The sequence below is a fragment of the Coregonus clupeaformis genome, chromosome 9 (genome assembly GCF_020615455.1).
Source record: "Coregonus clupeaformis isolate EN_2021a chromosome 9, ASM2061545v1, whole genome shotgun sequence".
Taxonomy (NCBI): Eukaryota; Metazoa; Chordata; class Actinopteri; order Salmoniformes; family Salmonidae; genus Coregonus; species Coregonus clupeaformis.
Window position 1 is genome coordinate 34,529,342 of NC_059200.1, and position 24,562 is coordinate 34,553,903.

Consider the following 24,562-nt stretch of genomic DNA (forward strand, 5'->3'; position numbering starts at 1 on the left):
CGTGAGCAGGTTGCAATAAGGCTCTCCTAATAGAGCATGAAGTTGACATAATAGTTGGTTTCCTTGACATTCCTCTCCAGTAGTATTGTTGGATTGATGTTGCAAGTAGATAAGACCGCATTTGACAGACTTATATCCATTGGACTTTACTTGGAAATGCATGGTTTAGTTTCATGGCATTAGCATACCTTTTTTTGTCAGTGTTATCTCTGCAATCTAAGCAACAATCCCTATTCCAGAGAAGTTTCAACCAATGCCCCTCTCAAACACTAACTTTGACCTTGTGGTTTGCATCTACATTTGGCCTGCACGCATCCTTTGAAACGACCCAGCCTAATGGAATGGAATGTAGCGGTTGATGCGGGGCCGACAGCAGAGAACGAGCGTTATGTTTGCTATTACGCCGGTAACGGTTACTTTACCACACATCCGGTCCCAGAGCGCACTGGAGCCTCGCCTGTCACATGTGCGCTCCAGCAATCACAACTGTTTTGATAGCTCACCGTCTATGGCCTCTGGCCAAGCTTTGGCTCCTCTTCGTTTTTCTCTCTCTCCCCCTCTGTCATTATTTCTCCCTCTCCACATGTTAGTTCAGCAGCAGCTGTCATGGCGTGCAGAGAGTGGAAGGAACAGAAGAGGGGAAGAAAAAAAGACAATTGAGATCCTTATTTTTCCCACTAATATTCTGATCCAAACATTTCCCTAGATAATCTTAGGAATGGGCTGAGGAGGAGAAACAAAACTGTTGGCAGGAAATCTGGTTAATTAGAAATAGCTTTATCGATCGAAGATTACTGAGAGGATAGCTATGCAAAAGTGCCACGTGGAATGTTATTGTTAGAGGTGGGACCAAGTCATTATTATTCGAGTCACAAGCTCCAAATCTCAAATCGAGTCCCAAGTAGAACGGGTCAAAGTCGTGCATTCTAAGAGCAAGTCCAGTTTTTTTCAAACAAGTTTCAAGTCAAGTAAATGCAATGACTTACTGCAACTCCAAATCTTTGTCTATTTATTGAGGCTACCAGACAGCCCTTTTCATTATTTTGTTTCAACACATTTTGATTATGTAATTGTAAAATAGGGACATTGTAGCAGTTATGAGGACAAGAAATCAGCAGAAGGCATGGCAGGTTGACATTCTCAGTATAGATTTATTTACAGGTGATGGTGAATGGTGAAAGTGCCATATCATACAAAATATACAAGTAGGTTTACCAAATATACACGAGCAATAGCCCAAAAGAGATAGGACATGTTAAGCCTGATAGAGAGGTCATCTGAACGGACACAGGTATAGGCCATGACTGCACAGCCTGCCCTTGAGAAACCAAATTGAATCTGTCTAACAGGAGCTCAAACAGATACATACAGTGAGGGGAAAAAAGTATTTGATCCCCTGCTGATTCTGTATGTTTGCCCACTGTATAAGCACTTGGCCCATCCCAGGACCATACAATTACCCAACTGGCAATTACAACCAATAAATGGCAATTTCCACATCCATTGTTACATTTGTACACTCGTCTTAATCAGACTTAATGATTATTAATGATATTTCATCACCATTCATACATGGAACAATAATTTTCTCTTATTCACCGTACTGACTCCAAAGTGTGGCGCACATGCCATGTAGCATATTTCTATGCACACTGATGCACACGCGCTCCTGTTACGCACAACCAGAATGACAGAGACATAGGACACAGACGGAACTCCGAAATAACTTGAAATATGAACAAAGGAAACCATACCAGAGCTCGACAATGGAGCTCTCATTCGAAACCCAACATTAGCATGAATTACGTCAACAAGCAGTACAACATTACAATTATTTTCCTAGATGTGAGATAATTAACTTGTCTGTAATATCGTATAGCTTTGGAATCATGACATTACGTAATTTCGAGGAAAATAGGCAGGTTTCTCGACTCACTCTCACTTTGAGAAGGGATTGCATGACGATTTAGCTTAGCAAACGCGTGACGCAGCATGACACCGTGAACGCGATTGGTCGACAGTCTGTTGGGTGGGGCATTATATGTTCCTCCTTTCATTGCCCAATGGGATTCCTATCTCCGATCTGTTATCACATAATGTATTGTCTGTTGTTATGACAGGCACACGCTAGCTGTTCATTACAAAAATGTTTTCTTACGGAAACCATAATATAAATTACACTGTTATTCAATTGAAAATGTATTGGCTTTATATTAACAGCAAATGTCATGCGCTGATGACTGAAAAAGTTAATGCAGGAATTTCTTTCATCACATTCCCAGTGGGTCAGAAGTTTACATACACTCAATTAGTATTTGGTAGCATTGCCTTTAAATTGTTTAACTTGGGTCAAATGTTTCGGGTAGCCTTCCACAAGCTTCCCACAATAAGTTGGGTGAATATTGGCCCATTCCTCCTGACAGAGCTGGTGTAACTGAGTCAGGTTTGTAGGCCTCCTTGCTCGCACACGCTTTTTCAGTTCTGCCCACAAGTTTTCTATAGGATTGAGGTCAGGGCTTTGTGATGGCCACTCCAATACCTTGACTTTGTTGTCGTTAAGCCATTTTGCCACAACTTTTGAAGTATGCTTGGGGTCATTGTCCATTTGGAAGACCCATTTGCGGCCAAGCTTTAACTTCATGACTGATGTCTTGAGATGTTGCTTCAATATATCCACATAATTTTCCTTCCTCATGATGCCATCTATTTTGTGAAGTGCACCAGTCCCTCCTGCAGCAAAGCACCCGCACAGCATGATGCTGCCACCCCTGTGCTTCACGGTTGGGATGGTGTTCTTTGGCTTGCAAGCCACCCCCTTTTTCCTCCAAACATTACAATGGTCATTATGGCCAAACAGTTATATTTTTGTTTCATCAGACCAGAGGACATTTCTCCAAAAGGTACGATCTTTGTCCCAATGTGCAGTTGCAAACCGTAGTCTGGCTTTTTTATGGCGGATTTGGAGCAGTGGCTTCTTCCTTGCTGAGCGGCCTTTCAGGTTATGTCGATATACGACTAGTTTTACTGTGGATATAGACACTTTTGTACCTGTTTCCTCCAGGATCTTCACAAGGTCCTTTGCTGTTGTTCTGGGATTGATTAGCACTTTTCGCACCAAAGTACGTTCATCTCTAGGAGACAGAACGTTTCTTCTACAATTTCTTTTCTGAGGTCTTGGCTGATTTCTTTTGATTTTCCCATGATGTCAAGCAAAGAGGCACTGAGTTTGAAGGTAGGCCTTGAAATACATCCACAGGTACACCTCCAATTGACTCAAATGATGTGAATTAGCCTGTCAGAAGCTTCTAAAGCCATGACATCATTTTCTGGAATTTTCCAAGCTGTTTAAAGGCACAGTCAACTTAGTGTATGTAAACTTCTGACCCACTGGAATTGTGATACAATACATTTGTGGAGTGGTTTTAAAACGAGTTTTAATGACTCCAACCTAAGTGTATGTAAACTTCCGACTTCAACTGTAAGTAGCACAGATAGCTTGCTTGCTAGCTAGCTAGGCTAACTACATTGCTGGTTAGCTAGCCAGCTAATGTTAACCAAGTGAGCATGTGATGAGGACAGGGCGGCTTGCTTGGTGAAGTGTACTTTTGATTATTTACTTATTTAATTACGCTGTTACTGGCTCTGGCAAGCTACTCACTGTCAAACCACCATGTCCACTCTGACTCAAGTCATGACTTACAGGCTGAATGATGTTCAATGAGCAGCTCGTAGAGCGCCCTCTTCAGGCAACCATTGAAAAAGTATATGTATATAATATCGCTGCTTTATCGGCGGAATAAAGACCGATACAAATATTTCTGAGAAAGGCTAATATCAGCCGATAATATCGGTCAACCGATTTATCGTTCGGGCTCTAAATAAGCAGAATTTCTACCTCATACGTCTTGCGAACGTTCATGTGCACAATAAACATCGTGCCCACTCAGAGGGTAAGAAATTGCTAATGAAAATGTATCAAACATGAAACATAAATATCTAAGTGTTGCAATAAACGCTACGGGGATGGAATGATGAAACGCCATTAATTATTGTAGGATTAGATGTAATATAGATTTACCACATATGCATTTAAATGTCTAAAAGCAACAGCAAACATTTCAACAAGAGAACAAAGCGCTCTCCACTGGCGGGAGTTTGGAGAGATGTGCGTTCTCCAGTAATAATACATTTTAAGTAAATTATAAATTTCAAGCAATTTTGAAATACCAAAAGGCCTATGCTAGTAATTGTTGCTTGATGCCCAATTCCTGGTGAGCTTGCAAAGTAAACAGTTAATTTTCTTGATCACCAAACAATTTTTGGAGCTGCATATTTATTTATTATGGCAATCCTCTCTCCCTACAATTTGACGTTTGCGCTGCACCCCATCCTATAGCTGTACAGCAAATCGTCTATCTGTCAATTAGCTCACCCGACCTGTGTTGATTGACAGTTTGCTGGTCCAATCAGAGGGCAGAGTGTGTGTTTAACTAGCCAATCTTTTGCAAATTTTTTTGCAAGGGTGATGCTGCGGCTACTCACTCTGGCTGCGTGGAGAGTCATCCAGGGAGACACTGCCACAAAATGAGTGACAAAATGTTACAAAATCTGGCCAGATAATTTCAAGTCATTAGTCTCAAGTCAGAGTCCCGAGTCATGAGGCTCCAAGTCAAGCCTCAAGTTATTTTATTTTATAGTCCACAACAGTTGTTAGTGCCCTCTACAGTGGTACTTAACTGTGAAAGTTGTAAAGATAAAGAACAGACAGTAGCTGCTTTGTGTTGACTCTGACAGGCATTTATACTTAAAGTGTGTCCTTGTGTTTGCCTCTGCAGCCAGCATTATGTTGGCGTATTTCATACTGCTGCTTACAGTGCCTTAATAGGCCTAGTTAATGATGGTTTCCTTTCAAAAAGTAGTAAAAGTATTTTATTACTGTATGAGCATCCTGACAGTCCGCGTCACCAGTTTTATCACAACAATGCTCCCCATAACTGTCAAAATTCCACACAGATTTTTTAATCGTCTGCCAGTTGATTTTTTTGTCCAAGTGTTCCACATGCAGATCTCAGGGTGAGACTGTTGGCTCTAATTTGACTTGATGTGGACCGTGGAGACTTCCACCCTGTCCAAGCATCATGGGAGCCACCCAACCACCCGAGGAGCAGCTCTCTGCCCCACTGGCATTTGATAGGTTTCCAGATGCATACCATGATATAAGAAGCTATCAGCAACCGCTGGGAAAGTTACATCACCCCGATCATCTAGCCCGGCTGCTAGTCTTAAATCTGAGCGTTAATGTTGCGGAGGACAGTGTGTTGCTTTACCCGACCGTGTGCGATAGTTTTAACCATATGGTTTTCATTTTGGAGGCTTTCGCCAAAGATTGATTAAACAATGAGCTCATCGTGGTTACGACGTCGACCACGAAGATTCCATCTGCTAGCCCCGGCCCGCTAGCACACGCTAGCCGTGGCCTCTTACTCGCTAGTGCTTTAGCAGCCTCCGAACTATCCTATTGCTGTTCACCGGACCTTATGATAACTCAGCTATACAGCTGATGTCTGCTGGACTGTTCCTTTTTACGGTACTACATCCTGTTTATGTTTAGCCTCAGCCCAAACATGGTTAGCTTATTGTTGTTTCGGTTATTTCTAATTGTACTATTTCACTGTAGATCCCCCAGCCCAGCTAAACCTGCCTTAGATAGCTCCTTTGTCCCACCCCCCATACACGCGGAGACCGACTCAATTGATGCCTCCAGTGATGCTATCTCTTTCATTGTTACCCAACGCTTAGGTTTACCTCCACTTTACTCATATCCTTCCATATCCTTGTCTGTACATAATGCCCTGAATCTTTTCTACAACACCCGGAAATCTGCCCCCTTTATTCTATGTACCCAACGCACTAGAAGACCAGTTCTTAAAGCCTTTAGCCGTATCCTTATTCTAGTCCTCCTCTGTTCCTCTGGTGATGTAGAGGCTAACCCAGGCCCTGCAGCCCTCAGTATCACTCCTACTCCCCAGGCGCTATCATTTGCTGACTTCTGTAATCGCAAAAGTCTTGGTTTCTTGCACGTAAATATCAGAAGTCTACTTCCTAAGTTTGAGTTATTCACTGCGTTAGCACACTACGCCAACCCTGATGTTCTAGCAGTGTCTGAATCCTGGCTCAGGAAGGCCACCAAAAATTCTGAAATGTCCATCCCCAACTATAACATTTTCCGTCTAGATAGAACTGCCAATGGGGGTGGAGTTGCAATCTACTGTAGAGATAGCCTGCAGAGCTCTATCATACAATCCAGGTCTGTGCCCAAACAGTTTGAGCTTCTACTTCTAAAAATCCACCTTTCCAGAAATAAATCTCTCACTGTTGCCGCTTGCTACAGACTCCCCTCAGCCCCCAGCTGTGCCCTGGACACCATATGTGAATTGATTGCCCCCCATTTATCCTCAGAGTTCGTACTGCTTGGTGACCTAAATTGGGATATGCTTAATACCCCGGCCATCCTACAATCCAAACTAGATGCCCTCAACCTCACGCAAATTATCAACGAACCTACCAGGTACAACCCTAAATCCGTAAACATGGGTACCCTCATAGATATCATCCTGACTAACATACCCTCTAAATACACCTCAGCTGTCTTCAACCAGGATCTCAGCAATCACTGCCTTATTGCCTGCGTCCGTAACGGGTCCGCGGTCAAACGACCACCCCTCATCACTGTCAAACGCTCCCTAAAACACTTTAGCGAGCAGGCCTTCCTAATTGACCTGGCCCAGGTATCCTGGATGGATATAGATCTCATTCCGTCAGTAGAGGATGCCTGGTTGTTCCTTAAAAGTAATTTCCTCTCAATCTTAAATAAACATGCCCCATTCAAAAAATACAGAACTAAGAACCGATATAGCCCCTGGTTTTCCTCAGACTTGACTGCCCTTGACCAGCACAAAAACATCCTGTGGCGTACTGCATTAGCATCAAATAGCCCCCGCGATATGCAACTTTTCAGGGAAGTTAGGAACCAATATACACAAGCAGTCAGGAAAGCAAAGGCTAACTTTTTCAAACAGAAATTTGCATCCTGTAGCACTAACTCCAAAAAGTTTTGGGACACTGTAAAGTCCATGGAGAATAAGAGCACTTCCTCCCAGTTGCCCACTGCACTGAGGCTAGGAAACACTATCACCACCGATAAATCTACAATAATCGAGAATTTCAACAAGCATTTTGCTACAGCTGGCCATGCTTTCCATCTGGCTACCACTACCCCCGGCCACCAACTCTGCACCCTCCGCTGCAACTTGCCCATGCCCCCCGGCTTCTCCTTCACACAAATTCAGACAGCTGATGTTTTGAAAGCGCTGCAAAATCTGGACCCCTACAAATCAGCTGGGCTAGACAATCTGGACCCTTTCTTTCTAAAACTAGCCGCCGAAATTGTCGCTACCCCTATTACTAGTCTGTTCAACCTCTCTTTCATAACGTCTGAGATCCCCAGAGATTGGAAAGCTGCCGCGGTCATCCCCCTCTTCAAAGGGGGTGACACTCTAGATCCAAACTGCTACAGACCTATATCCATCCTGCCCTGCCTTTCGAAAGTATTTGAAAGCCAAGTTAACAAACAGATCACCGACCATTTCGAATACCACCGTACCTTCTCCGCTATGCAATCCAGTTTCCGAGCTGGTCATGGGTGCACTTCAGCCACGCTCAAGGTCCTAAACGATATTATAACCGCGATTGATAATAGACAGTACTGTGCAGCCGTCTTCATCGACCTGGCCAAGGCTTTCGACTCTGTCAACCACCGCATTCTTATTGGCAGACTAAATAGCCTTGGTTTCTCAAATGACTGCCTCGCCTGGTTCACCAACTACTTCTCAGATAGAGATCAGTGTGTCAAATCGGAGGGCCTGTTGTCTGGACCTATGGCAGTCTCTATGGGGGTGCCACAGGGTTCAATTCTTGGGCCGACACTTTTCTCTGTGTATATCAATGATGTCGCTCTTGCTGCTGGTGACTCTCAGATCCACCTCTACGCAGACGACACCATTTTGTATACATCTGGCCCTTCATTGGACACTGTGTTAACAAACCTCCAAACGAGCTTCAATGCCATACAACACTCCTTCAGTAGCCTCCAACTGCTCTTAAACACTAGTAAAACTAAATGCATGCTTTTCAATCGAACGCTGCTGGCACCCGCCCACCCGACTAGAATCACCACTCTCGACGGGTCTGACCTAGAGTATGTGGACAACTACAAATACCTAGGTGTCTGGTTAGACTGTAAACTCTCCTTCCAGACTCACATAAAGAATCTCCAATCCAAAGTTAAATCTAGAATCGGCTTCCTATTTCGCAACAAAGCCTCCTTCACTCATGCTGCCAAACATGCCCTCGTAAAACTGACTATCCTACCGATCCTTGACTTCGGCGATGTCATTTACAAAATAGCCTCCAACACTCTACTCAGCAAATTGGATGTAGTCTATCACAGTGCCATCCGTTTTGTCTCCAAAGCCCCATACACTACCCACCACTGTGACCTGTACGCTCTTGTTGGCTGGTCCTCACTACATGTTCGTCGTCAAACCCACTGGCTCCAGGCCATCTATAAATCACTGCTAGGCAAATCCCCGCCTTATCTTAGCTCATTGGTCACCATAGCAGTACCCACCCGTAGTCTGCGCTCCAGCAGGTATATCTCACTGGTAATTCCCAAAGCCAACACCTCCTTTGGCCGCCATTCCTTCCAGTTCTCTGCTGCCAATGACTGGAACGAATTGCAAAAATCTCTGAAGCTGGAGACTCTTATCTCCCTCACTAACTTTAAGCATCAGTTGTCAGAGCACCTTACCGATCACTGCACCTGTACACAGCCCATCTGAAATTAGCCCACCCAACTACCTCATCCCTATATTGTTATTTATTTTGCTCTTTTGCACCCCAGTATCTCTATTTGCACATAATCTCTTGCACATCTAGCATTCCAGTGTTAATACTATTGTAATTATTTTGCACTATAGCCTATTTATTGCCTTACCTCCATAACTTGCTACATTTGCACACACTGTATATATATTTTCTGTTGTATTTTTGACTTTATGTTTTTTTACCCCATATGTAACTCTGTGTTGTTTTTATTGCACTGCTTTGCTTTATCTTGGCCAGGTCGCAGTTGTAAATGAGAACCTGTTCTCAACTGGCTTACCTGGTTAAATAAAGGTGAAATAAAAAATTTAAAAAATCATTGTCCCGCAGTCAATTAGATTTTCTGAAGAGCATCTCTCGAATTGCCCCTTCGCTGTCAGCAGAGTTGACATTGAGCAGAGCAATCTTCAGGCTTGCGCTCCTACCCGCTTCAGTTGATGTGGGCTCCTAAATAACAGTGACAGTCGGTGTAAGCCGATACAATTGCTCCGTCAGCACCCACATGTTTTGCAAAGCCCTTTTGATGCCTCAACGGTTGGTAAACAAAGCTGCTTCAGCAGTTTGTGGTGGGATACAGCATCAAGACATTTCTCACTTTCTCACAGGGGAAATCCTAGCTCCACTTAGCTTGAAATGAAGCAATACAGAAAGTATGGTTCATGATTTAGAAGCAGTGTGCTTCTCATCAATTGTACTCAATATAAACAAGTGAAAGTGCTTTCGACTCTATCTCTGGTAGGGCTGAGCCCAATTAGTCGACTGGTCAATTGTTTGGTCGATAGGCTGTTGGTCAACCAATATTTATTTTTTTGTCGAGCAGTAGCAAATATATCTACACTGAACAAAAATATAAATGCAACATGTAAAGTGTTGGTCCCATGTTTCATGAGCTGAAATAAAAAATCCCAGAAAAGTTCCATACGCTCAAAAAGCTTATTTCTTTCAAATTTTGTGCACACATTTGTTTACATCCCAGTTAGTGAGCATTTCTCCTTTGCCAAGATAATCCATCCACCTGACAGGTGTGGCATATCAAGAAGCTGATTAAACAGCATGATCATTACACAGGTGCACCTTGTGCTGGGGACAATAAAAGGTCACTTTAAAATGTGCAGTTTTGTCACACAACACAATGCCACAGATGTCTCAAGTTTTGAGGGAGCATGCAATTGGCATGCTGCCTGCAGAAATGTCCACCAGAGCTGTTGCCAGAGAATTGAATGTTCATTTCTCTACCATAAACTGCCTCCAAAGTCGTTTTAGAGAATTTAGCAGTACATCCAACCGGCCTCACAACCGCAGACCATGTGTAACCACGCCAGCCAAGGACCTCCACATCCGGCTTCTTCACCTGCGGGATCGTCTGAGGGGGGTAGGAGTATTTCTGTCTGTAATAAAGCCCTTTTGTGGGGAAAAACTCATTCTGATTGGCAGGGCCTGGCTCCCCAGTGGGTGGGCCTGGCTGCCAAGTGGGTGGGCCTATGCCCTCCAAGGCCCACCCATGGCTGCACCCCTGCCCAGTCATGTGAGATCCATAGATTAGGGCCTAATTTATTTATTTATATTGACTGATTTCCTTATATGAACTGTAAGTCAGTAAAATCTTAGAAATTGTTGCATGTTACGTTTATTTTTGTTCAGTATATTATTTTATGGCACACAAGACACCTGTCTTATTCGCGCCCATCTCAGTGAACTAATCCCTTGCGGCGGCCGAGACTAATCCATTGCGTAGGCCGCGCCCAAAAAGAAGGGGAGTGTTGCTAAGATGCACAATGCACATCTCTCTTCAGTATGCGCTCTCTCCCGCCAATTTGTGCACATTCATTGTTTCGTAACTTAATTGTGTGAATTGTTTGCGTTTGATTGTTAGTGTCTATTAATTCCCTATTAAATATATCACCAGTAGGACATTTACCGTTAATTTCTATCATTTTTAATCTACAATGTTTGTTTGGTTACAGTAATTTCTGTTAATGCATTCAATATATTATTATTCCAGTCTTTTACTTTTGAGAAACAAGTTTTGGTTTATTTAATTGCATTTTTGAATTTAGTCATTGTCTTTTGTTTGGAGCGCTCCTGTCAATGTTGAATAAGGACGTGCACCTGATTACGCATAGATGTAGGCCTATAGGCTACCTGGCCTGCGCGCAAATGTAGGCATATAAATGTGCCCATTTGGGGATCTGATAGTATTTCTGATTGGCTTAACGCATCACCACTAATGAGCTGTGGAGCTTCTCAAGGTAATGTTTTCTTCACCTCAAACAGCAAGCAAACAAAGTCTGTTTTTACATCCATTGAAAATGACAATAGTTCCTCAATGTATTTGAATTCTCCCTTTCGATAACCACTCAACGTGAAAGGGAAAAATGTCATGCTCTGATCCAGTGGAAACATCATAAAATAGGCCTACCTGGTTACTTCTTATACCTTGCTCAAATAGCCTACAGCTTTGTCTGTCCCGAGCTCACTGGTGCAGGAAACTCTGAGGGCCCAGAATATTTTATACAATGTTGCAAGTTTGCAAGCGCGAGCTTCGGGCCAGACCCAAGTTAATAGTTGATGCAAGGTTTCAAGTTTGTTGCAGACAGGCCATGCGTAACCAATGTGATTTATAGGATATTTATTTTTAGCAGGGTATTTTCTACCTGCAGGCTGCAATGTTTATATTTGTTGGTTTTATTTAGGGTATTTTTACATAGTTGGCAATGGCAATAGAAGTACCATATAGGTTTGTATCATTTTAATTTAGATTTTAATCAAATTCTGATTAACCACATGACTGATTTTGAGATACGAAGACATTATTATTAAATAAAATGAAACTGTTCCATGAAAATGTGCATATGAAAACCATAACTGGTACGCAGATCGGTAGAAATGGTAAGATAAAGTGGCATTCCACATGAGAAAGGTTGCCGACTCCTCGTGTAGCCTATTACCGGCAACGGCAGAATCTGCGAAAGCCAGCAGGAGCGGGAGGAGGATGGTCAGGTGAATTGTTTTAAAATCTGGTTATCTTGATCTCTTGCTCCCTCCTGAGTCATTTGTGTCTAATTTCATCAAACAGAGTGCTCAAAGCATATAGTTGATTTTATTAAAACACATAGGGTGTGTCTATATATGAAAAAAAATAAACTTTTTTAAAATGTCAACCAATTGATTGGTCGAAAGAACAGACAACTTTCGGTCTACCAAGTTTTTTTTTGTCCGGGACAGCCTTAATCTCTGGTGAAGAGAGTGGAGTCACTCAGACAAGTTGTGTCCCTGGAATAGGGTAGCTTATTTGTTTGTATTCTGTAGAGGGAATGTTGGTTCCCCTGCAACGTGTCAGCCAATCTACAATTTGCAGTGGAGGATTTGTGAACAAAGGTTTGCGGGCATGCCAACTCCATTGTTCTCTCCAAAAGCTGAGGTTTTTCACTTGATAGCTTTTCCGTATTGTTCCCTATGGATAAAACAACTGGGCCCATACTTGAAAGGCTTAGACCTTTTTCCAGACCCATTCATTGTCTTGTGAAGCTGGGGTCATACAGTCTCAAAAAATCATCCCATGTTGTAAAAGAAGGGTTGGCATTAGAAGAAAAAAAAACTGTTTGTCACAGGGACTGGCTTATTCAGACTTTTTCCCACCTCTGGTGTGTTATGTTTCCATTGAACCTTGGATTGACAATTTTGAAAAGATCTAATGAAAGCAAGCTGACTTTACTGGTATGCATGCATCACTTTGCACAGCGTTATTTCACGTTGCACTGACGGTCAACACCAGCTGAACACCTGCGAGTGTGAGAGTGTATTAAACATATTGTGTGTTTCTCTGTTTCCGGCAGTGTCTAAGAAGCACGGGAAGCTGATCACGTTCCTGCGCACCTTCATGAAGTCCCGGCCTACCAAGCAGAAGCTGAAGCAGAGGGGAATCCTCCGGGAGAGGGTGTTTGGCTGTGACCTGGGAGAGCACCTCCTCAACTCGGGCCACGATGGTGAGATTTACGCTGTCTTTCACTCTCTCTGACTCTTGCTCTCTCTCACAAACACAGACACAGTCTATCTTTCACACACACATACTGGCAGAAGTTCTTCAGCTTTGACCTCATTTGTGGTGTTGGCGACTTGAAACGCACACATGTAAACACTAACATGCTGAGGGGTGTTCTCAGGATGAACAGTCGCCCTTCTTTGTGCATGATGGTCACTCACACTATGGTAAAAGTGTCGACTAGTCTCCACCTAACATTGGCTGTAAATCAAGGCTCGGCTCAACTTGGCTCAACTCCGGTAGAGGCTAGAGCAAGGTTGAGCTGTTGAGAGTTCAGGTGGGCCTTCACGTTTCAGCAAACAAAGGAGAGGAGTGCTGCTCAACAACAGTGACAAAAATCATGAGAATGGCTTACCAAGAAAAACTTCCAAAAGGACTAATTCGAGGTAAAAAGGAGTTGGAGCACTCAACAAAAAAAATGCAGAGTAATTTATGTTTGCTCACTTTAGTCCATTGTTTGGCCCATTGACACGCAATGTAAAAAAATATATATATATTATGATATGTTTCAAGGTAAATGGCAAATTATAGCACAAAGTAATAAGATAAATAGTGTGTCTCGTTAATCAATAGGCCATGTCTAAATATACATAGGTGATATTTGGGTGTCTGTGAATCTGGAGACACAGAGATCCAAAAAATCAAGGCAACAACATTATAGAAATGAGGACAGTGAAAAATCATCATTTAGCCCTTTTGGATCCACAGTGTCTAAGGAGTACTGCCAGAATGCCTCTTTGTTTTAATTTGCGTACAATATTAATATTAATTAATATGCCATTTAGCAGACGCTTTTATCCAAAGCGACTTACAGTCATGTGTGCATACATTTTTGTGAATGGGTGGTCCCGGGGATCGAACCCACTACCTTGGTGTTACAAGCGCCGTGCTCTACCAGCTGAGCTACAGAGGACCACTATATCACCTCCTTGGTGAAATGTTTACGTGTTCTATGGCTACATAGCGCCGGGAGGAAGGTGTGCCATGGATGGCTTCGATGCAGTGGCGCGCAATAGCATAGTCCGTGTTTTTGTTCTGCAATGCGAAGTTTCAATGCAAAGTTTAGTTTGACCAATATACAGTAAGCAGCCCAGCAGATACATTTGATCATGTATATGACATCTGTGGTGCTACAATGACTGAATCTTTTGGATTTTTTGTATTCTTTACCTGTTCTCGGGTAAACAAATGCGAGGGTGGCAATGTTGTGAACTCTCGTACATTTTGGATCTCTTTTGAGGATGTTCCAGTGTTTCAATACAAAACACAAACGTCCTGGTTTCTATTAGTGCCAGTGAGAGGGCTTTGACGTTCATTCTCTCTACCACGGGTATAGGCCTGTTCAATGACACCCTTCTCATACCAGCATTGCAGGAACCTGGTGCGCATATCATTAACTTTGCGCTCTAAATCTATGTCTGTACTACAGTTAAGTCTGAGTCTTAGGAATTGACTCACCGGTATGTTCCGCTTAAGATGTACCGGGTGGTTACTGTCTGTGCGTAAAAGTGTATTCTTACTTTGTGGCTTGCGGAAGATAGTAGACTCCAACTTGTTTTCTTTGTTAGTGGATTGTAAGATCCAATAACTATTTTCTCCTGACTTCTCTCTACTGTGAATTTGAGATAGGGGTCAGATAAGTTAATATCATCACAAGAACGGTGAGCAAAAATCCCAGAACCACACGGGGGGACCTAGTGAATGACCTGCAGAGAGCTGGGACCAAAGTAACAAAGCCTACCATCAGTAACACACTACGCCGCCAGGGACTCAAATCCTGCAGTGCCAGACGTGTCCCCCTGCTTAAACCAGTACATGTCCAGGCCCGTCTGAAGTTTGCTAGAGTGCATTTGGATGATCCAGAAGAGGATTGGGAGAATGTCATATGGTCAGATGAAACCAAAATAGAACTTTTTGGTAAAAACTCAACTCGTCGTGTTTGGAGGACAAAGAATGCTGAGTTGCATCCAAAGAACACCATACCTACTGTGAAGCATGGGGGTGGAAACATCATGCTTTGGGGCTGTTTTTCTGCAAAGGGACCAGGACGACTGATCCGTGTAAAGGAAAGAATGAATGGGGCCATGTATCGTGAGATTTTGAGTGAAAACCTCCTTCCATCAGCAAGGGCATTGAAGATGAAACACGGCTGGGTCTTTCAGCATGACAATGATCCCAAACACACCGCCCGGGCAACGAAGGAGTGGCTTCGTAAGAAGCATTTCAAGGTCCTGGAGTGGCCTAGCCAGTCTCCAGATCTCAACCCCATAGAAAATCTTTGGAGGGAGTTGAAAGTCTGTGTTGCCCAGCGACAGCCCCAAAACATCACTGCTCTAGAGGAGATCTGCATGGAGGAATGGGCCAAAATACCAGCAACAGTGTGTGAAAACCTTGTGAAGACTTACAGAAAACGTTTGACCTGTGTCATTGCCAACAAAGCGTATATAACAAAGTATTGAGAAACTTTTGTTATTGACCAAATACTTATTTTCCACCATAATTTGCAAATAAATTCATTAAAAATCCTACAATGTGATTTAATTGATTTTTTTTCTCATTTTGTCTGTCATAGTTGACGTGTACCTATGATGAAAATTACAGGCCTCTCATCTTTTTAAGTGGGAGAACTTGCACAATTGGTGGCTGACTAAATACTTTTTTTCCCCACTGTATGCTGAAAGATTCAGGAGCTCATCTGCTCATGACCTGCTCTCTCTCTGCCCTCTCTCCCTCGCTCTCTCTCTCTCTCTGCCTTCTCTGCCCTCGCAGCAGGCCATGATGTGTTATCTGATGATCTTGTCCAGATAGCCACTGAGAATAGGAAAAGGCCCTTTTTGAAGCAAGGGTCGGTCTGATGTGAGGCTGGCAGGCCTTGGTGTCAGGCAGCTCAAAGCTTTGCAGACTTCAACTTTCAAATATTGCCTTTTGAAAATCAACTTAAGGAATTACTTTGATTTTCTTTTCTCTACGTTGTATTCTTGGTACCGGTGATCAACTTGAAGATTCTTCACACAACGTTGCTTTTGATCAATGGAAGTTCGTGTTTTTCTTTATCAGAGAACATAATATAATATATAATATGCCATTTAGCAGACGCTTTTATCCAAAGCGACTTACAGTCATGCGTGCATACATTTTTGTGTATTGGTGGTCCCGGGGATCGAACCCACTACCTTGGCGTTACAAGCGCCGTGCTCTACCAGCTGAGCTACAGAGGACCACAGCTGAGCTACAGAGGACCACATAAAATATTCTCTCAATGCGAAAACCCTCTTAGCTGGTGTTCTCTTGAGGAAGAATATGTGCACACTCTTTAGAAAGGAGGAAGACAGAAGGTCCCTCTTTTGACCTTGCAGTGTTCCGGTGCACATCTATTGATTGAAGTAGAGATGCCCTTTTAAAGTTGTGTGAGTGTTTCTTGTGTTCTCTGACATTGAGTTTCCTGCTCCAGTTCCCCAGGTACTCAAGAGCTGCACGGAGTTCATCGAGAAACATGGCGTGGTGGACGGCATGTACCGCCTCTCTGGAATCGCCTCCAACATCCAGAAACTACGGTAAGACACGCACACACACACTCTCTCTCACACAGATTTGGCAGTGCTATCCGTTAAACATGGGTCTGCCTCATAGGGTGTTCATAGACGTAATCTCAAGTGTACACCAGCCACCAACTTCTGAGAATTTGTTCTGTTCTGCACAAAAGCCCTCGGTGCACAGAGAAGGCAAAGGTCTTGTTATAACATCATGGACCTTGACTACCAGGTGCCATTGTACTCAATATCAGTTCATGTTCAAATGAATACAGCTCTCGTAACAGTAAGTAAAGAGTGGAACCCAACTCCTAAAGATAATGCACTTGTGCCCTACATCTCATAAAAATTCCATCAAAGATAACTTGCACTTTCAACAGAAATTACCATAATCTTTTCCTTGGCATGCGATATGTTGATTTACCCCTGTGTGTGGGAACTGTGGGCATCCCTCAACAACAACACGTGTGGTTGCGTGGGTGTGTGTGGGCATCCCTCGTCAACAACCTGTTGACTGGCCGTGACTTGTAGCGAAACATAACCCCTAACCGTTCTCTTCCCATCACATTTTTGCACTGTTCGTTTTGTCCTCTGAAACAGTCCAAGTAACTGACGTTGTTGCACTCTACCAACTGAGAACTCAGTCTCTCACCCTGTAATTATAACATTTTTGACTGTGAAGAGGAAGGAATGTTTGGCGTCTCGAAGCCAAGCGTGAAATAGTGTGGGTTTCTTGTAGTATTTTATGGGGCTTTCTTTCGTTTTTTCCTGATCCTGAATAAGTAAAATCCTAACCCTGCAATAATTATTTGCATAGTTTAACTCAGGATGGAGATTTAGGAACCGTCTTAAAATTTTTATTTCCAATTGTTAAACCCACTGTTGGATATCCCAACTGCCACTTTACACCTCAGTTGTCTAGGATTACATCATTAATATAATGTGCCATTTATGACAACAACCATTATTCCACATGGAATATACACTGAGTGTACAAAACATTAGGAACACCTGCTCTTTCCATGACATGGTGACCAGGTGAAAGCTATGATCCCTTATTAATGTCACTTGTTAAATCCACTTCAGTCAGTGTAGATGAAGGGGAGGAGACAGATTAAAGAAGGATTTTTAAGCATTGAGACAATTGAGACATGGATTGTGTATGTGTGCTATTTTGAGGGTGAATGGGCAAGACAAAATATTTAAGTGCCTTTTGAACGGAGTATGGTAGTAGGTGCCAGGCGCACTGGGTTGAGTGTGTCAAGAACTGCAATGCTGCCGGGTTTTTCACACTCAACAGTTTCCCATGTGTATCAAGAATGGTCCACCACCCAAAGGACATCCAGCCAACTTGACACAACTGTGGGAAGTACTGGAGTCAACATGTGCCAGCATCCCTGTGGAACGCTTTCGACACCTTGTAGCGTCCATGCCCGATGAATTGAGGCTGTTCTGAGGGCAGAAGAGGTGCAACTCAATATTAGGAAGGTGTTCCTAATGTTTTGTACACTCGGTGTATTCACTGAAAAGAGAGAGGACATTTTCATCATCTCTGATGTTTGAACAAAGAAATTAGGGGTTGTTTATGAAGTAAGAGTTATTGATGGCAGCTTCCTGTCAGAAACATTATTAAAGGGAGTGTCCTGTCCAGAACACTCTGTTTATTTACATAGTAGTTCACATTCCATGGATTTATCATGAGTTCTTCAGGTCACAAAACTCAACACAAAACAGTGTAACAAAAGTATGAAGATGTATTCACTCACTACTGTTATTTTTTTTATTTTTTTTACCTTTATTTAACCAGGTAAGCCAGTTGAGAACAAGTTCTCATTTACAACTGCAACCTGGCCAAGATAAAGCAAAGCAGTGCGATAAAAACAACAACAACACAGAGTTACATATGGAATAAACAAAACGTACAGTCAATAACACAATAGAAAATCTATATACAGTGTATGCAAATGTAGTAAGTTATGGAGGTAAGGCAATAAATAGGCCATAGTGCAAAATAATTACAATTTAGTATTAACACAGGAGTGATAGATGTGCAGAAGATGATGTGCAAATAGAGATACTGGGGTGCAAATGAGCAAAATAAATAACAATATGGGGATTAGGTAGTTGGGTGGGCTAATTTCAGATGGGCTGTGTACAGGTGCAGTGATCAGTAAGCTGCTCTGACAACTGACGCTTAAAGTTAGTGAGGGAGATAAGAGACTCCAGCTTCAGAGATTTTTGCAGATCGTTCCAGTCATTGGCAGCAGAGAACTGGAAGGAATGGCGGCCAAAGGAGGTGTTGGCTTTGGGGATGACCAGTGAGATATACCTGCTGGAGCGCATACTACGGGTGGGTGTTGCTATGGTGACCAATGAGCTAAGATAAGGCGGGGATTTGCCTAGCAGTGATATCTAGATGACCAGGAGCCAGTGGGTTTGGCGACGAATATGTAGTGAGGGCCAGCCAACGAGAGTGTACAGGTCACAATGGTGGGTAGTATATGGGGCTTTAGTGACAAAACGGATGGCTCTGTATAAGAGCGTCTGCTAAATTACTAATATGTAAAAATGTAGAACTAAGAGGAAGAGATGAACCAACACCTCTTTGCAATGGGAGGAATGGTTCTATTTTCCTCTTGATTTGTCTCTAGTTACTTACTTGCTCTCTCTCTGTCCATGAATCTGTCTCGGTCTCTCTTTCTCGCTCAATCCTCTCTTTCCCTCTATCACCCCCCTTTCTATCCCCCTCCTCTCGCTCTCCATCCATGTCTTTCTCTCCCTCCCTCCACTAGGCATGAGTTTGACTCGGAACAGATCCCCGACCTGACCAAAGACGTGTACATCCAGGACATCCACTGCGTGGGCTCATTGTGCAAGCTCTACTTCCGCGAGTTGCCCAACCCCCTGCTCACCTATCAGCTCTACGAGAAATTCTCCGTAAGGACCTGCTCTTGGCACAGCACGGGCACTGCACCCTGAGTGCCCTTCTCCTCTACCCAAAACAAAAACATCACGCTTTCTCACACTAACGTGCTGCTGCCGCTTGGCGTCCCCCTAGTTACGAGACCCTTTTTGTTTTGGTTTGAGAGCTCTACAGTGTTGCAATATTGCATAATGCCCTTGGCCCCAGAGGAACCCTGCTCTGTCTCTTTGTGGATGGTATTTATTAGGTTTCGCACTGTCCTGAACTGGAATCCAATTTCCATGTCGAAAAAAATTAATAAATCTCTATCTCTGTGGGGGGTATGTTCAAGTGTCAATTATCTCAAGGGTAATAAGTACTGTATACAGTGGGGAAAAAAAGTATTTAGTCAGCCACCAATTGTGCAAGTTCTCCCACTTAAAAAGATGAGAGAGGCCTGTAATTTTCATCATAGGTACACGTCAACTATGACAGACAAAATGAGGGAAAAAAATCAAGAAAATCACATTGTAGGATTTTTAATGAATTTATTTGCAAATTATGGTGGAAAATAAGTATTTGGTCACCTACAAACAAGCAAGATTTCTGGCTCTCACAGACATGTAACTTCTTCTTTAAGAGGCTCCTCTGTCCTCCACTCGTTACCTGTATTAATGGCACCTGTTTGAACTTGTTATCAGTATAAAAGACACCTGTCCACAACCTCAAACAGTCACACTCCAAACTCCACTATGGCCAAGACCAAAGAGCTGTCAAAGGACACCAGAAACAAAAGTGTAGACCTGCACCAGGCTGGGAAGACTGAATCTGCAATAGGTAAGCAGCTTGGTTTGAAGAAATCAACTGTGGGAGCAATTATTAGGAAATGGAAGACATACAAGACCACTGATAATCTCCCTCGATCTGGGGCTCTACGCAAGATCTCACCCTGTGGGGTCAAAATGATCACAAGAACGGTGAGCAAAAATCCCAGAACCACACGGGGGGGACCTAGTGAATGACCTGCAGAGAGCTGGGACCAAAGTAACAAAGCCTACCATCAGTAACACACTACGCGCCAGGGACTCAAATCCTGCAGTGACAGACGTGTCCCCCTGCTTAAGCCAGTACATGTCCAGGCCCGTCTGAAGTTTGCTAGAGTGCATTTGGATGATCCAGAAGAGGATTGGGAGAATGTCATATGGTCAGATGAAACCAAAATATAACTTTTTGGTAAAAACTCAACTCGTCGTGTTTGGAGGACAAAGAATGATGAGTTGCATCCAAAGAACACCATACCTACTGTGAAGCATGGGGGTGGAAACATCATGCTTTGGGGCTGTTTTTCTGCAAAGGGACCAGGACAACTGATCCGTGTAAAGGAAAGAATGAATGGGGCCATGTATCGTGAGATTTTGAGTGAAAACCTCCTTCCATCAGCAAGGACATTGAAGATGAAATGTGGCTGGGTCTTTCAGCATGACAATGATCCCAAACACACCGCCCGGGCAACGAAGGAGTGGCTTCGTAAGAAGCATTTCAAGGTCCTGGAGTGGCCTAGCCAGTCTCCAGATCTCAACCCCATAGAAAATCTTTGGAGGGAGTTGAAAGTCTGTGTTGCCCAGCGACAGCCCCAAAACATCACTGCTCTAGAGGAGATATGCATGGAGGAATGGGCCAAAATACCAGCAACAGTGTGTGAAAACCTTGTGAAGACTTACAGAAAACGTTTGACCTGTGTCATTGCCATCAAAGGGTACATAACAAAGTATTGAGAAACTTTTGTTATTGACCAAACACTTATTTTCCACCATAATTTGCAAATAAATTCATTAAAAATCCTACAATGTGATTTTCTGGATTTCTTTTTCTCATTTTGGCTGTCATAGTTGACGTGTACCTATGATGAAAATTACAGGCCTCTCTCATCTTTTTAAGTGGGAGAACTTGCACAATTGGTGGCTGACTAAATACTTTTTTTCCCCACTGTATGTTATGAGGATGAGCTAGTCTAACACTCCCCCTAAGTAAAATATGAAGATTGTCAAAGTGTAGGCAGCGTTATGTCCCCTTGGCTTAGACAAGCGGTTTGCAAGTGCCTCCTTTGCACCGGCCCTGGCCGACTGACTGCGTGGAGGTGTCAAGTGTTAATTAAGCACTTCTTAATGCAGAGGCACTGATCCGTACCACTCTCCTCCCTCCCTCCATCCTCCCCTCCATCTCCCTCGTTCCTTTCCGCTCCACAGGAGGCCGTGTCAGCAGCCACAGACGAGGAGCGGCTCATCAAAATACATGATGTCATTCAGCAGCTGCCGCCTCCGCATTACAGGTTAGAGCAAAGCCACGCTGCCCCCTGCAGGAACACACAGGCTACAACACACATTACTGTCTCCATATGTCAATAAACGCAACATTCAACAATTTCAAAGATTTCACTGAGTTACAGTTCATATAAGGAAATCAGTCAATTGAAATAAATTCATTAGGCCATAATCTATGGATTTCACATGACTGGTAATACAGAAATGAATCTGTTGGCCACAGATACCTTAAAAAACAAGTAGGGGTGGATCAGAAAACCAGTCAGTATCTGGTGTGACCACCATTTGCCTCATGCAGCGCGACACATCTCCTTTGCATAGAGTTAATCAGGCTGTTGATTGTGGCCTGTGAAATGTTGTCCCGCTCCTCTTCAATGGCTGTGCGAAGTTGCTGGATATTGGCGGGAACTGGAACGCGGTCATACACACGATCCAGAGCATCCCAAACATGCTCAATGGGTGACATGTCTGGTGAGTATGCAGACCATGGAAGAACTGGGACATTTTTAGCTTCCAGGAATTGTGAACAGATAGATCATTGCGACATGGGGCCGTGCATTATAATGCTGAAACTTGAGGTGATGGCGGCGGATGAATGGCACGACAATGGGCCTCAGGATCTCATCACGGTATCTCTGTGCATTCAAATTGCTATCGATAAAATGCCATTGTGTTCATTGTCCGTAGCTTATGCCTGCCCATACCATAACCCCACCGCCACCATGGGGCGCTCTGTTCACAAGGTTGACATCAGCAAACCGCTCGCCCACACGACGCCATTTGCCCGGTACAGTTGCAATGGGTGTGGCTGAAATATCAGAATCCACTAATTTGAAGGGGTGTCCACATACTTTTGTATATATAGTGAATGTTATACAAACATAATGGATGGTTATTGTATTCCACTCAAACAGTTTTAGAACCGTATGATCTTATACAAGAGGGTAAAATATACTTCTGTAGAAGTAGTCATAGAACTGGTGTAAATTAGTTGTGTGTTTCATCCCCCATCCTGTTCTCAGGACTCTGGAGTTCCTCATGAGGCACCTGTCCCATCTGGCCACCTTCAGCTTCATCACCAACATGCACAGCAAGAACCTGGCCATTGTCTGGGCCCCCAACCTACTGAGGTCAGACAACATTATGTTATTATCTTGTTCAATGTCATGTTATTGTTCATATCTCATTGGTGTTATCAATAGTACTAGTACATATAGGTTGCTCTGAGTAACTGTAGTTGATCTTGTACCGAAAATGGCTATGTTGTGACTGAATTTAGGAAACAAACAAATTCTTCTGCCTTTTTGTGGAAGTAGGGCTGTGGTGGTCGTGGCATTCTGTCAGACGGTTATTGTCATGCAAAAGCCTGCTGGTCTCACAGTAATTTACCGTTAATTAACATAAACATGTTTAGCGCCTCCACACATGCAAGCCGCTGATGCACGCCTTAGGAAAATCAACATTTTAATAAATGAATTTAATAAAAACAATCATAAAACCTCTATTTGTTTTAGTCCGGTCTAAAGAAACATGATATGAAGAAAATGTATTTCAGAATAACAGAATATGAGTTGGCCTACTGTAGGCCTGTGTTATTTGTCTATGCTCCATGCCATAGGCTGTAGGCTTGTTCATTTAGCTGACAAGATATGCTTAAGTCCCATGCCATTATTTTATGTTATATAATTTTATAGTAAGAAGAATATAATTGAACTTAGCTGAATAAAATAGGAAGGATATTTTTCCTATTATGGAGCGAGTGCGCATATGAAGTGGCTATGTTGAGCGTAAAAGTGATCATTTGAAACAGGTCCTACAGTGCATTCGGAAAGTATTCAGACTCCTTCCCTTTTCCTGGCCATGGACCCAAAATGTCGATGTTTTGTTCCCTGAGCCACTTAGTTATCACTTTTGCCTTATGGCAAGATGCTCCATCATGCTGGAAAAGGCATTGGTCGTCACCAAACTGTTCTTGGATGGTTGGGAGAAGTTGCTCTCGGAGGATGTGTTGGTACCATTCTTTATTCATGGCTGTGTTCTTAGGCAAAATTGTGAGTGAGCCCACTCCATTGGCTGAGAAGCAACCCCACACATGAATGGTCTCAGGATGCTTTACTGTTGGCATGACACAGGACTGATGGTAGCGCTCACCTTGTCTTCTCTGGACAAGGTGTTTTCCGGATGCCCCAAACAATCGGAAAGGGGATTCATCAGAGAAAATGACTTTACCCCAGTCCTCAGCAGTCCAATCCCTGTACCTTTTGCAGAATATCAGTCTGTCCCTGATGTTTTTCCTGGAGAGAAGTGGCTTCTTTGCTGCCCTTCTTGACACAAGGCCATCCTCCAAAAGTCTTCGCCTCACTGTGCGTGCAGATGCACTCACACCTGCCTGCTGCCATTCCTGAGCAAGCTCTGCACTGGTGGTGCCCCGATCCCGCAGCTGAATCAACTTTAGGAGACGGTCCTGGCGCTTGCTGGACTTTCTTGGGCGCCCTGACGCCTTCTTCACAACAATTGAACCTCTCTCCTTGAAGTTCTTGATGATCCGATAAATGGTTGATTTAGGTGCAATCTTACTAGGAGCAATATCCTTGCCTGTGAAGCCCTTTTTGTGCAAAGCAATGATGACGGCACGTGTTTCCTTGCAGGTAACAATGGTTAACAGAGGAAGAACAATGATTTCAAGCACCCACCCTCCTTTTACAGCTTCCAGTCTGTTATTCTAACTCAATCAGCATGACAGAGTGATCTCCAGCCTTGTCCTCGTCAACACTCTCACCTGTATTAACAAGAGAATCACTGACATGATGGCAGCTGGTCCTTT

The 24,562-nt window shown here is 43.3% G+C and overlaps 1 protein-coding gene across 3 annotated transcripts in view; it reads left to right on the top strand.

Moving 5' to 3' along the window:
* Window positions 1-24,562, top strand: part of LOC121573937 (rho GTPase-activating protein 32-like) — a 220,313-nt gene that overhangs the window by 181,779 nt on the left and 13,972 nt on the right. For all 3 annotated transcript variants that reach the window (XM_045222570.1, XM_045222571.1, XM_045222572.1), the window contains 5 exons: window positions 12,780-12,929; window positions 16,437-16,539; window positions 19,308-19,452; window positions 21,664-21,746; window positions 22,761-22,868. In XM_045222570.1, coding sequence (XP_045078505.1) covers window positions 12,780-12,929; window positions 16,437-16,539; window positions 19,308-19,452; window positions 21,664-21,746; window positions 22,761-22,868 — 589 coding nt within the window. The remainder of the gene's footprint in view (window positions 1-12,779; window positions 12,930-16,436; window positions 16,540-19,307; window positions 19,453-21,663; window positions 21,747-22,760; window positions 22,869-24,562) is intronic.